At 38.9% G+C, this 15,653-nt stretch overlaps 1 protein-coding gene across 3 annotated transcripts in view; it reads right to left on the reverse strand.

The window, feature by feature from the left end:
• Window positions 1-871: 871 nt before the first annotated feature.
• snx22 (sorting nexin 22) overlaps window positions 872-15,653 on the reverse strand; it is a 28,669-nt gene continuing 13,887 nt past the window's right edge. The window contains exons 2-6 of one of the 3 annotated variants that reach the window (XM_042108904.1): window positions 14,330-14,413; window positions 13,165-13,269; window positions 10,715-10,821; window positions 4,070-4,137; window positions 872-1,341 (exon numbers count right to left, since the gene is read on the reverse strand). In XM_042108904.1, coding sequence (XP_041964838.1) covers window positions 1,199-1,341; window positions 4,070-4,137; window positions 10,715-10,821; window positions 13,165-13,269; window positions 14,330-14,413 — 507 coding nt within the window. In that variant the 3' untranslated portion in view covers window positions 872-1,198. Of the gene's footprint in view, window positions 1,342-4,069; window positions 4,138-10,714; window positions 10,825-13,164; window positions 13,270-14,329; window positions 14,414-15,653 lie in introns of all 3 variants that reach the window. The other 2 variants (XM_042108903.1, XM_042108905.1) reach the window with 2 other exon arrangements.

Raw genomic sequence — 15,653 nt, forward strand, 5'->3', positions numbered from 1 at the left:
GTGCCTGTTGAGGTGTCCATAGCCATGGCAGCCTTGACAGGGACAGCAAGGAGGCAGACATCCCCCAGCCTCCCCCCACAACTGCACTACCCTATCCCATCCATAGTGTATATTTATTTACAAATGTACATACTGTAGTTATTCATATACATAGCTATATTCTACTGCTCTTCATCCTGCACATACACTTATTCTTAATACTATTATAATTTTACTGTTTCTGCACTACAATGGTACTGTTACCACACTGCCCATAGCTGTACATATGTTTATATGGTTCATACTAAATATCCATATTTATTCAGTTTCTGTAATATATTTTGTTAATACACTGCATATCTATATTGCTCTTACTACTACTATAATGATACTGCCACTACATTGCACATATCTGTACATGTTGTTCATACATTGTTCATATTACATTTGCCATATTTATTCTGCTCTTATAAAGTTACTGCTAATACACTGCACATACTTATATTTAATGTATAAACCACCTTCTGAAAACAACTGTATATTACTGTCTACACTGCACTATATCTTTTGTCCTGTCTATGCACCAACTACTTTTTATATCACATTGCACTTTTCTGCTTTTTTGCACTTCTGGTTAGACACAAACTGCATTTCATTGTCTCTGTACTTGTACTCTGCACAATGACAATAAAGTTGAATCTAATCTAATCATCTAATATAATCTAATATAGGACTTGACAAAAGGTAGACATAGGTGAAGACGTGATTTGTGGATCTATGTTGTAGTGGACACACAATGTGTCAATTTCGTCTCTCTGTGGACGCAGAACAATTTTGATAGACCTACATAATGAAACAGAACGGGGACTATTGAAGACAGCATGCACTGGGCTTATGTGCATAAGATATTTGAGGTGTTTAATAGCACAAAATATAACTCACAAGTCAAATTTCATAATTGAAAATAAAAAAAGTTACATGTAATTGACCTCTCATAGCCCACCAACAGCACCTTGATGGCCCCCACATTTTAAGAAACTGTATATCATTTATCACTTATTTACTGGGCTCACTCATGTGAAAGGGTTCCAAACACTGCTGCAAACAGAACTGGAATGACTTGAACTAATTGAGATCTACCTTTCAATTTTACCAACCATTACAACAGAAGCCCTATTATGCACTAGAATATTTCTGAATATCAAGAGGTGCTCCTCTCTCAAGTGATGGATGGGATGAGAGATAGAGGAGCAGGATCTTCCTGAGCCGAACTGTCACAAGTAGTGTCTGCTCCAATAATGACTCTGTTGTCCTTTGGGTACAAACCCTGAAGGACACCATCCACCACCACATCAGGCAGACCTGAAAAAAAAAATACATATACATGTACACTACTGGTCAAAAGTTTTGAAACACCTACTCTTTTAGGTGTTACATAGTAACCATTTAGGTGTTACATAGTAACCAAAGGGCACAAACATAAGTTAAATAAAAACCAAAGTAAAATAAATACCTTTGCTGGTAATCTTCACAATAAGCTATGCTGTTGGCTTGTTAGGCAAAGCCTCTCTTAAAACTATCTGCCTTAACCGAGACAGTGACAACAATAACTGCGTTCTATACCTACTCTAAATAATGCTGCACCTAGCACGCCTTTCAATGATAAATAAACAATTCTAAACAATAACACATTTGAATACAAATTTCTTGTTGGAAAATTAATAAATAAAATTACACATTCAAGCTTCTAATACCTTAATTGATGAATTCAAAATAAGACAAAACAAAACATATATATATATCAACTCAAGAGTACACAGAGTTATAGAAAAGTGTTGCCATAACTATAAACCGAGCAAAATAAATGGCAACAACAATCTTTTAAGCGATTTCCCTTGCTTAATGTAGGCATAACATTAACATTCCAGGTAGCTTTATGGACGGGATTTTGGACAAGACAGAGAGGCTCTCAGCCTGATAACGGAGAATGAAACGTGTTTTGAGCAAGAGGGTAGGCGAACGTTTGGAGAGCTTACCCCCTATGGGCGGCTTTGAGGCTAGAAGTCGACCATTTAAGAGTTAGCATTCCATTGACCCCCATTCATTTTGGGGTCACTTTGACATTAAATAACGTTACATCTGAAGCGTTTTAGGCCTTCATATGAACCTTTTCTATTTTTGGAGAAATACAACATTGTGTGACTGGTGTCATAACCTCATTACTCACTTTACGGCTGAGTAATAAACTTAACTCCGAAAAACACATTTTAAAATGATGTAATGGATATGCGACTTTCCATCGCATAGGAGAGAAGTAACCGTATTCTCTGGATATGAATCTCAAAGGCAGTCTGAGGGAAAGTTTGCAGGTAAGATATTTAGGAAAGCATTGAGGGAAAAAAACACAAAAGTGATGTTTTGTTGGCAAATCGCCACCAAAACTCGAACTCGGAGCACTCTGCACGTTATTCATTTTCTTAGCATGGCTACTAGATGACTTAGGGGGGAATTCTCCCATATACGTATAAGTGCGTAAGTCAAAAAAAGTGCGTAACTACACGCATTTCACTCTGCACAAATTCTCCCCTTCGCTTAAATCTCTGTCATTGGCATAGAGAGAGTTACGCGTTTTGAGAGGAGCAACCCCAAAATCTGGGCGTTTATTATGTATACAACTCTTGCACGCATTCGGTCATGGCTTAAAGGAGAATTCCGGTGTGATATTGACCTAAAGTGTGTTGAAACATGATACCGAGTGTGAACGTATGTCTCATAGCTCATCTCGGCTTGTCCCCTGCACTCCGAAATCTGGCGCTAGTTAGCTGATGCTACCAACAGGTTTTCAAAGGGGCTGCCTCGGGCTTCGGCCTAGCCATGCAAATAAATCACTGTTTTACACCATTTACGAGGCTCAAAGTAGCTCCACACTTCATTTGTAGACTTCCGAGGGCCCTGGCATTTAAAACGAGACATTGAGAACTTTGAAAAAGCACTGGTAGCTTATTTACAAGACGATTTATACAGACAGAACCTTCAGGAAGTTTACCGTTCGCCGCCATCTACCGCTATTATATCTGTTTGCAAATTACGGAATGTGAACTAGTGAACTGGTTTGGTCGCTAGTTTTCCCCCCAGCTTCTAGCTGTTTATCTGCATCGAGTGTTTACTCCATATGATTCACACACTGTGGCTGGCCACTCACTCGCAACTCATTGACGTCATGTTCATTTAATGGAGCCACACATAGGCCTAGGCTATATCTATTTTGTTGACTGTTGTACCATTGAGGACTATTATGAGTTATGTCTGTCCTTGTGGGAGGTAAAATTACTGCAACTAAATTATGCTTATTAAATGTTGCCCCCAATTAATTTTTGACAGTTTTTTTTTCAAGAGTAATATCGGTTATCTTATTGGAATCGGCCACAACAAACCGATAAATATCGGTTATCGTTATAACGGTCCTAAACTTCCATATCGGTGCATCTCTACTCTGTACCAAGGCACACTATGAAGCTCATACTCGTCTGTGATTGGAATAGTTGGGATACACATGGCAATGGACAATGTGTGTTAAAAGCCATGTTTTCAGTCAATGTCAAACAAACTTGATAGATCTAAAATACTGGAACCTACTCTTTCCAGGAGCCAGCTGGACTATCCTGAGGACACTTAATTTTCCAATGGTGATTGTAGCTACAGTGAAAACAATTAGCAGAGGTAATTGTGATGGGTTGCTGTGGAAGTCACTGGTGCAAGTGAAAAAAAGAAGAGAATGCATGCCTTTATAGCCTACTAACATGCCATAGTCATAGCCAGTAATGTGGGTGTGTGATTGCCCATTTTTTGTCAAATTAAGTAGTTAAACAGTGTTTAGTGAATCTACCATCAGGCATGCTATAAGCTAAAGGTTGTTGAGGGTTGAGGGTTTGACTGAAAGAGAACTGTGCATTGTATCATACTATACAAAATGTATATACAGAAGGTATATGATGAACTAATGTAATGCATACTGTTCATATGCTTAGGAAGTTGGAAACAAACAGAAGGGTATTATGGTTTCGACCCAAAGGAAATTCAGGAGGCTTACCTTGGCATGCATCCAGAAAAAAGGGATCTTTGGCAAATGTCACCACACAATGTTGAATCAGTTGACAGCTATGAGAAAAAAGGAAAGATTACACAGTGTTTGTTCAATTTCTCCACTATAACACTTAAAACAAATAAACGAATAAAACAAAAATAACTAAGGCAAAATTCAGATTAGGCTACCTAGACTTTCAGTAAATATATATTTTTAGAATCAGTGGTGATGCAAGCTTCGCTGATAATTAGAAAAATAAGAAAGTATAATGCCTTGATTTTTTGTTGACATGCACATAACACATAATAAAATGCAATCAAATAAGTTGAGGAGTGGTTCAATACAGACTGCCGCATGCGTCTTTCAGTTGATTCTAAACGGTTCCCATCATACATTCCCTTTTACCTTTCTCAAACCGTTCCACATTATGATAACAACTGTAATAATAATCATAATACCCACTGTTTCTTTGTTTGCCTGAGGATAGCACGAAACTACCTTTTATTGAAACTTTTAAACTATTACCGGCATGACATGGCATTTGACTTCATACAACCCCAAAACAGAAAAAGTTGGGACGTTGTGTAAAATTTGAATAAAAACAGAATCTAATAATCTGAAAATCTCTTAAACTCATATTTAGTTGCAAAAAGGACACAGACAACATATCAAATTTGACTATTTCATGGAAATTGTATGTTAATTTTGAATTTGATACCAGCAACATGTTTAAAAAAAAGTTGGGAGAGGGGTAACAAAATGCTGAAAAAGTTGTGTAATGATAAAGAAAACAAAAGGAGGAATATTTCACAAATAATTAGGGACCGTTCGTTATTTATAAACGGGGTCACCGGAGGAAAATAGGGGAGGGTCATGTCTTTTTATTCTTTGTTGAGGGGAGGGTCACCTAACTTTTTTTTTGTCTAGAAGGGGGGGTCACCCATCTTTTGTATTAATGAAAACAGCAAAAAATGAAAGTGGCTTGTTTGATTGTTGATTTCTGTCGCCCCAAAAGATTCTGAAGGACTCTTCTCATCCTAACAATGGATTTATTCCTACCGCTGAAATCAAGAAGACGCCTATGTAGTCACAAAGCCAGAACTGAGAGACTCAGGAGAAGTTTTTATCCCCAGGCCATCTGAACTCTGAACTCACACTATACTGACTTTTTTCATCACACGTCAAAACACACACACACACACATATCTGACTTTCTCCAACTTTTGCACACTTTTTATTTATTATTTTTGATTTCTCCTCCATCTACCCATGTCCTTGATTGCCTAGCCTTTCTGCCCCCCCCCCCCACCCCACCCCCATCCCCAACACACACACTTACATCATCACTGTCATCACTTCACATACATACAGCACACTGCTTGCTACAGTAAGCCTCCTCTACATACTTGCTGCACACTGCCCCCCCCCGCCCCCACATACACAGCACATTGTCTTCAGGATCTTCTCCAAAACACATCCTCTACATACTTACAGCACACTGCCCCCACCTACCCACACACACACACACACACAGTCACTGCTCCACTCCCCTCCCGCCCACACACACATCTTCACTGTCATCACTCACATACATTACATACAGTACTCTGCTTGCAATAGTAAGTCCCTGCCCCCCCCCCCCCTCCCAACACACACACTTACATCATCACTGTCATCACCTCACATACATACAGCACACTGCTTGCTACAGTAAGCCTCCTCTACATACTTGCTGCACACTGCCCCCCCCCCCCCCACATACACAGCACATTGTCTTCAGGATCTTCTCCAACACACATCCTCTACATACTTACAGCACACTGCCCCCACCTACCCACACACACACTACACACACACACACACACACACACAGTCACTGCTCCACTCCCCTCCCGCCCACACACACATCTTCACTGTCATCACTCACATACATCATACATGGGTAGATGACAAATAGCAGAATTCAGACTGTCCATGTGTCACACACTTATAAAAAATGGCAATTGTTAAGAATTGATATGGAAATGTTGTAGGTCTGGTAGGTTCAAGTTCTGTCATATTAAATTTATTGGATTTGTATTTCACTTTTGACTTAAAATAATCATCCAAACATAAAAAATGTCATATGGTGTGACTGTCCACCATGTGTGCGAACTTCCTAAAAAGAGTGTATATCAAATAAAAAGTATAATTACTTTAAAGTTTTACCATGCATATAAAATAATTGGATGTTTTTTACAACCACAAAAAGTTTTGATGTTTATGCATGCTGTCCAACTAAGTTATAATCAAATATATTTTGTCCATAAAATGGTTGTCATATGGCGTGACACTATATTGTATATTTTGACTGGGCATTCATTTGGACATTATTATTGTGAAGAGGACCCTGCTTAATCAGGAAGTAACAATAGAATGTCAGGAGTAATTGGCATGGTCAAGAGGTGAGTTCTGCTTTTTAGATTTTTATATAAAAAGCTTTGAATTGGACATCATCAATCGTGGCCAAATTTTAGTGTCTTATGGTGTGACATCATTTGCCTAAAAAGTAGCTATTTTCCACAAATATTCTTCATGAATTCTTAAAAAGCACTGCTGCCATGTGGTCAGTTGCATGTTAAATGTTAAATAATAGTTAGCTGTATTTAACTGTCTAGAAAATTAGCTTAACTGTCAAAATGTCATATAGTGTGACGCTGCATCATATGGTGTGACAGCTTTTTTCAAGTCACACTATATGACATTTCTGTCACACCATATGACCAAATTGCATTTTTACATAAAAGTTCTTGTAAAAATATGTTTTAAATTCATATATTATATGTTTTTTGTTAAATCTGTGATAATTGGGAAAAAAATGTATCTGTACAATTCATATTTCTCATACTTTTTTCTTTTATGTTACCATGCCATGTAAGTTTAAAAAATAAATACTAAACTTTCATCTATTTTGCTGTTACACGCATACACCATTCATAGAGTGACTTCAGAATTCATTGTTAATGATTTTATTGTCATTAAAAACCCTGTTTTGCTCTGACACATGGTGGAGTGGTGCAGTTCATCATATGGCGTGACACCATGTCATTTGGTGTGACATTAAATAATGTCACAAAAAAGACTTTATAATTGAAAAATCATTAAAACATCAATAGCACATAAAGGAAATGGTATCTGCAAGAACCTCAAGAATTTTGAGTGAGTTCTTACAAGAAATATCAGAATTAAGCTAAAATATCTGGTTACACTTAGGAGCATTCTCCACCTTGACAAAATAACTTGTTAAATTTTAGGTTTTTCTTCTAAATATTCATAAGGAAATGTTGCAAATCAAAGCAAACGTGATTAAAATGTACAGTGACATAAATTAAAGTAGAAAAAAGTATCTAATTTTCATTTTATTACAAATTATTTTCACGTCACACCATATGACAATTTTAGGCACTAACATGACAAATTGACATATAAATATATATTTCACTTCTTTTTTTTTTTTTAAAAATGTATATTAGTCAAGTTTAGAGATACAGCAACACATATAAACACTTTTTAGGGATGATATTTGAAGTTTTTTTAAATTCCTTTTTTCAGGCTTATTTGTCATCCACCCACATACAGTACTCTGAAATAGTAAGTCCCTTCACCATACTTGCAGTACACTGCACCCCCCCCCCCCCCTCCCCTACCTACACAGCACATTATTTCATCAGGAAGCTTCTCCAACACACAGGGGCGCCTTAATACCACCCGAGGCCCCTGGGCTATATGTTTTTTAAGCCCCTACTTTTAGCCTACAGAACAAGCTGGCTCATGTGACGTGAACATGGCTACCTTATGCATTATCACTACACTACATGGAGACATATCTCACGTTAACAATGGAGAAAACATAACATAGACTATTATATGTGCGAATGGGTTAGCACAAACTTAGATGTTGGTGAACGGAGATGCAAATCACTAATTCATTTATTTGCGCCACAGCCTATGTTCTGCGTTCACTCCAATGAGACAAGTGAAATACATGTTTTTAAAGCCGTTTCATTTCCAGGCTATTTGCTACGATATTTACCTGCTATGCCTTCTGTTTTCATGGACAGTTACAGAAATCCACGTCATTCGTTTATCGTTTCAATCCTACCCACGTTATCTCCAGAGTTTGTATGATAAGTTTGTCAGTCAGTTTCAGCCTCTCCTCTAGCTCCTCTACACCCGTTAGGATTTATTACGTTTTGTTACATTTTGTTACACTCTAGAATTGGAGAAGACAAAGGGGGCCTCTGCATGGATGCAGTACGATGTGCTCAATTATTTAGGCTAGCTCCAGAGTAGGCTAATGACGCCGCGAATACGGACACGCCGTTTATTATTATTGATTATCATTATTATTATTAGGAGGAACCTCATTGGTCGAGGCGGTAAGCCCCTGCATTAAGGCGCCAGTGCCAACACACATCCCCAACATACTTACAGCACACTCCCCCCCCCCCCCCCCCAATACACAGCACATTGTCTCATGAGGAAGCTTCTCCAACACACATATTGCAAACTGCCCTCTCCCCACATACACAGCCCACTATCCCATCTCCCCTGTCATCCCCCCAACACACACACCAAGACCCCTGGCAGTTGGGTTAGCCCCTTGAGCTGTGGATCTGCCCAAGGTTTCTTCCTTGGTAAGGGAGTTTTTCCTTGCCCCTGTTGCTCTTGGGTGCTCCTTGTTGGTGCCCCCCCCCCCCAATCCCAATCCTCCCCCACCTTTCTTATGCAGCCCTTGCCACTTAATCTACTAAACCCCTCTTCTACTGCACTTTTTACCACCCCCCCCCCCCCCATAAATGCACAAATAGGCTGACACCAGACATAATTTCACTGCATTTCTTACTTCCAGTAACTATATGCATGTGACAATAAACTTCCTTGTATCCTTGTATTTTAACAATCTCATAACATTAGCTCTACCATCGGACTTGTCAGTCTCTGTACTGTTGTCCTGTTGCTACACCCTTGCCCTTCCAACGAAACAGATGTTTTCAAAGCATCGTTTTGCTTGCTTGAAGGCGACAGTGAGACTATTTAAGATGACAGTGTGGTTGTCGTGAGAGCACGATTCAGTGGCACCTGCATAGTGTACGGCCGCACACACTGTGTGTATCGGCCTACCAGGCTACTCAGCTACGAGTAGAGAAAGAATTCCCCCATATTCACTCCAAGTTGGCCTACCATAACTTTCCAACTCTGCACTGTGGCACATAAACTGCATGACAGGCTATTTATATTTTCTCTCTAAAATAACCAAATGCATTTGTTCAACTTTATGAAGAAGAATTACGCACTAGGCTACTTGGAACACACACATTTTGTTTGCGCAGGAGAGAGAATGACAGCGCACAGGGCCATCGATTAGGCTACAGAACTTTAACCTTGCTAGGGCTGTATAAAGTTTGACCAAATTAATATAGGCTGTTGTTAGGCGTAAATAAAGTAGGCTACTTTGTTGTATTGTTTAGCTGACCAATGCACGAGCTTGCAATTATGAAACGGACTAATACTGCAACCCTTCCAACGTTGGGGGACGAATGTTGACATTTTCCCGTATTCTGCGTGAGAAACCCGGGAAATCTCCCTTATTTTCAAAGCTCAATGTTGACAGCTATGGTTATTCAAAACAACGAACTAAGTGGATCCTTGCTGTGAGTCTCATCTAGTCTAATCCAAAAATAGAAATAACAGGTCGCGAAATTAGACTGTTGTAGGCCTATAGTAGCAAATAGCCTGGTGATGACACAGTTTTTAAAACATTTATTTCATTCTCGCTAGAGAACGGGCTGTTGCGCAAACAAATGAATTAGGCTGATGATTTGCATCTCCGTTCACCAAAAGCTATGGTTTTGCTAACCCATTCGCACAATAAATAATTGGAAGGTTCTGGAAGGTTCTCTCCATTGTTAACGTGCGACATTTCTCCATGTGGATGTGGGGTAGTGTCAAGCAGTGAAGTGCAGGTAGGCAATGTTCAGGTAAAATGGTGTTTTTAGCAGTCAAAATTTAATTTTCATGAGCTTAATGAAAGTAAAACAAACAAAACAGCCAGATACCTCTTCATAAAATAACAAAGACACCTTCAAAAACAATAACAAATTCTATCGTGAGACTGCATGTCGTTTGGAGCAGCGTATTGGTAGGCTAGCCTATATTTTAAAAAACAGAAGATTTTCTGTTTGCTTCGGGATGTAGGCCTACCGGTAATTCACTTTTGGATTGTTTGATTATAGTGCAAATCTGGGACTGTCGCCTGGCCAATCAGCCATAGAAATGAAAGCTCATCAGAGGGTAATATTGTGGAAACAACTGAAAAAAACGTTGGGTAGGCTAAATTTATGGTACATACTGTAGCATTCTGGCGCATATAGACTCAAAGCGGCAAAAGCCGACGTTCCTAACCCTGCTCACAAGTGCCATCTGGTGGTTGTTTGGTTCATTGCAGCTTCACTGGGAAAATATAAATAAAAGACGTGTGATTCACGCGTGAGGTCACATAAGAATCACACGTGAAACCGGAGAATTTGAAGTAGTACCCACTGTAAATCACAATTCTTGACTTTCTTGACCCCACTATTTATTGATGTGTGTTCTTGTGTAACTGTGTACCATTCATCCACATACTCAGTGCTGTCAGCTTTGTTCATCAAGTGGAAATGCTTGATCTGAAGGAAATCCAAAAGTTCTTGGGGAACAGCTTCATTTTGTTGTAAGATCTCCTGGATAGAAGGGGGGGAAAGAAAACATGCTATTGTGCCCAAGAGTAGTCCATAATATTTAAAACATTAGTAGTTTCTCCTCAAGATACTACTACCATATGTAGTAGCAACTACATACAGAGCCCTCCAAAACTATTGGCACCCCCGGTAAAGATGTGTAAGCTAATTCACCAAAAAGGTGACAGCATTTTTTATGTCATACTGGAACATTTTAGAAAAATCCTTAATTTCTTAAGTAAGTTGTGAAGTTTTAAAGGGGCTCAAAGGGAAGTGCCTAGCCTATCAAGAACAGGGGCCACCATAGTAGATAATGCTATTCATAATCTGTACAATGAAATGGTCATGAAATTGTTTTTCAAATTGCTAAATCATAGTGCCACACCACTAAAGTTCTGACATCACTATATTGCAGACAATCTTGTTCATAGAAAAATTTACCTTCCTGACGGCAATCTCTTGAGACAAAAATATAACAATATAATATGTTTTTTCTTAACCTGTTGAGGAGTGAATTCTTTGACAGTGGCGTTCCCCAGAGAGCGAATTATGCTGCGTTCTATTTGTCTTTTAGCAAACTCGGAGCTTGTCAGTGACGTCAAGTCAGTGGTAAAAATACGAGCTGTTTGCGTTCTATTTGTCAACCAGCTGCGCCATGAGCGGTTACTTCTACAATACGAAGCACATATGCCTTTAACACTCTGGCCCCATTTGGTTTGAATGAGGAGTTTGATATTAAACCTCTTTGTAGTGTGTAATGTGTTGTCTTTTACCTAGTTGTACTGTATGTCTCAGTGTGACTTGTCAAGAATTCCACATAACCTTCTATCTCTTATGTGTGACGCTCTGATGGGATGATTGATTGATTAGGGGCTCCACCCAGTTCCTTACATATATGTCCTTACTAGGGTTGGGTATCATTTGGGTTTTATCCGATACCGGTGCTAAATCGATATTTTAAAACTGTGCCGGTGCCGAAACGGTGCCTGAACCGGTACTTTGTTTTTAAAATGTTTTAAATTAAAATGGTCTAAAGCATGAATTGCTTTTTTTTTATTGATAAGACAAAATTGAACATGAAATTGAACTGTTATATTCAATTTACTATCAATATCTCATTGCTCCTACGAATAATACATTTAAATGTTAAAACAGCTTGCCATGCATGCACACACAATGGTAAGCTCTGCTTTCAAGTTTACCCAGTGTAGGCGGTTTGCCATAAGGTATGTTAAAACCGCTTGCCAGAAAACTGCCAGGTCATGGACAACGGCATTTGCAAGCAAGCTAATCTAACAGGGACTCTACTTTCCAGTTAATTCAGTGTGTTCCCAAATGCTTCAAGAAATGTCATGTCTTAACCCATAACACGCAGTAGTTTTGAACATGTTAGGCTACATGTCGGTGTTGAAGTGTTTAGATTCCCAGCGCTAGCCTAGTAGGCATTTTAACAGCAACTATGGCATTGCGCTAACACCAGTCAGCTGAGTTTAATTAGCGATAACGTACGGAGATGGTTTCGTAGCCTCTTTGACAGCTCAGTGACATCAGGTATGTAACCTACATATTTATGTTTTTGCCAGCTAACTTTTAACATGATCTTCATATTCATTGTGATGCTATGGGCCTCATGCACATGAAAGATTAATATCATGCCATTATGTTGTTTAACACACCTTGAAATAAAGTTTTCACCTTACAACTTTGCTGATAACATTTCAAATAAATGTCAGTTAGCGCATTAGCAAGGATATTGTGTAACGTATAGGCTAGCCTACTGTTGATGTTGTTTCATAGCCTTTTGCTTGTGTGTAGGCCCACTGCTAGATTTTGACAGGAGCTCGCGATACCGCTTTACTTGGGCTCACGCAAGCTGTCAAATACTGTCCACTCGCCTATGTGGTGCACCCCTCTGGTTTATACATCCAGTGTTTATCATATGTTAGCTAACTGTATCTGGATGTGTTGCTATCAGAGCAAGACGTTAGAGATGGCGCATGACATGCAGTGATGCTTCGTATAAAAAAAAAAAAAAAGCTATTTAAGCACCGAAATCCACGTTGTTATTCGATGCAGTTATACCGTTTGTGTCGGCACCGGTGCCATATTAGAACCGTGTTTCGGTGCCCAACCCTAGTCCTTACCAATCATATGCTCTGGTTGATGTACCAGACATAGACCTGAGTAGTCGAAATGTTGTACTCATTAAACTATACTGGGAGCAAAGAAGACAGTGTGCGGATATCTCTTCTCCTGTTTTCCATTGTATTTGTTAGTATCCGGCACTTGTTGCACTATATAGATGTGCCTGCATTCCTACATTACGTCCTACGTATACCATACCTGTATGTAAATTTCTAGCTCCTGTCTCCTTTGATCCAAGGGCTTGGTTCTGAGGTGAGGATTCCTTTTGCTTGGAAACTCAGGAATCATCAGAATTTTCTTGAGCTGCCAAAAAAACATAAGGTCAAAATGAGTTGGAGAAATCTGATAGATAGATAGATTTCTGTGTCATTAGATAAAATGCATGTTCAAAAAACTAACGTCGAAGAAAATCTTTCTGGGATCATGAAAGAGATAAGTGTCTTGCAATGTTCATTTATGATTTTAGTGAGCACTATACAAACGACAGACATGACCTGAGCTAGCGGGATAGTAAGCAAGGAGCTCTCCAGATGTAAAAGTTTGCCAAGGTTGCGTAGCCTATTTCTGACATTAAACTCAACAGTAAGCCTAAATGACCTAAATCCCATAGCCTACAGTAGGTAGGTTAGCAACACAAACTTGAGAGAGCAAATCAACTTGACTATTATTTATCACTATCACTTTAACTAGCCTTGCTGTTTATGGCACGACTGCTAATAACGTGTGTGAGGAGAAAAGACGCACAGGCTAGGGGAGGCACTAAGCATACCTAGCACACACGCATGTTACTTCAGAAGAACACGGCCATTCTTAAAAGTATCGCTACTAATAAAATTGGGTATTGTGACATTTTTCATTTCAGGATATCGCAATTCTTTTGTAGTATTGGTGCACCGTGCAACACCAGACTGTTCAGAGACAGAGATAGTCAGAGATAGACATAATAGTAGTCTACTGCAAATATTTAAATCCCTGCATTGTAAAATTGATCGCTAAGCCCCACCCATTGAAAGCACATGATCCAATAGGAGTTTGGCTGAGGTTGAGGTTGTCCGAGTGTGGCTGGTGGCGAACTGCTATTAGCTTATGAGCAGGGTTTAGCGATTGGTCAATTTATGAAGAAAAAATAAAGAAAAAAGTTATATTTAGTTTCATTTATATTGGAACATACTGTATGTCAATAATATCTGCACATTAACATAAGGAAGCTTCCAACCACAGTGCAAGGGGCAGTACAACACAGAATTCAGAAAGTAGAAAATAATGCACTGAGGTGCTTAATAACCTTGGTGTGCAAGCCTGAATGCTTCATAGTTTCTTACATATCCCCTACAATTTAGGTTTTGTTCCAAGAGTATGTCACCTTTCTGTGGAGGTTCTGGAAATCACTGTGGCGCCGAAGAACATAATGTTTCCTTCCATTGAATAAGACTTCAACTCTGTAAAGCTACACAATGGGAAAATAATTAGATATTAATCACAGAAAGTCATAAATTCAAATATGAATGTAGGCATATTCAGTGCAAGGGTATAATACAGCTAATTACATTGCAGTGCAATTTCCAAACACTTCTAGAATACTAAAGGTGCAGTCAGCGATCATAGGCAATTTTAAGCCCATATATCTCCTCACGATCCAATAGCTGCCCATCCTGTGAGTACATTGTTAAAAAAACAAAAGGCTTCTTTAGGCAGCCCATGGCTCTGAAAACTGGTCCTTGGTTAAAATACAATATGCATTGTTTTGGACAAAAGTGTCTGCTAAGAAATTTAAATATGAACATAAACAAACACAACATTATGTGCAATTGCTGACTGTACCTTTATATGAAAGTTCACATTATATTATTCACATTTAAAATTAAAGCTGCAGTTGGCAAGTCTGACAGATTGAGGGCACTTAGCCAAAATGTTGAATGTTTACAACTCTCATGCCCCTCCCCCACTACCACTGAGGTGGAGGTAGAAGTGCTGATGTTTTTTTAAAACTGGCTGATTTATGTTGTTCTGTCGGATCATAGTGTCGGTTCGCCCTGTCGGGACTTATTTTCCCAATAATGACCGGCGTTCTATACATTCATACGTTCTATACCCTTACGTAATGCAAAAAATGGCTGGAGTTCTAAGGGTTAATTTAGAGCTCTCATCTTAGTCAGCAGCCACGTTTCCATGGACACTTCTATTCCGATTAGAAACAGAATAATGGCTCAATCGGAATAAAATTTGTCATATAAACACCTCAATCGGAATGAAAATGCCTGATCCAATCAGAATTTTAATCGGAATGAAAGAGGTGGTGTAGCCCGCTCCTATTCCAAATGAACACCCATGTATATAGTCATTCGGATTGACTGCTGTATCTTCTCAAGGAAGAGTAGGCAACAACGGCTATTCCGATCAAAGATTCTAAAGCGCTTGAGAGCACCTGATCGGAATAGAACGTACCCCATGTAAACAGATGGCACACATTTTTAAATCGTAATAGTTTAATCGGAATGACAAAAAAACTGTCCATGTAAACATGGCTATTGTAAGGGCTACCTACACACAGAGGCGGAAAGTAACAAATTACATTTACTCACATTACTGTATTGAGTAGTTTTTTTTGTGTATTTTTACATTATATTTTGAGTGAAGTATTGTACTTCGCTACATCACAAATCCCATCCGTTACTGAGTAAAAAAAA

This window comes from Alosa sapidissima, chromosome 11, assembly GCF_018492685.1.
Source record: "Alosa sapidissima isolate fAloSap1 chromosome 11, fAloSap1.pri, whole genome shotgun sequence".
Classification (NCBI taxonomy): domain Eukaryota; kingdom Metazoa; phylum Chordata; class Actinopteri; order Clupeiformes; family Clupeidae; genus Alosa; species Alosa sapidissima.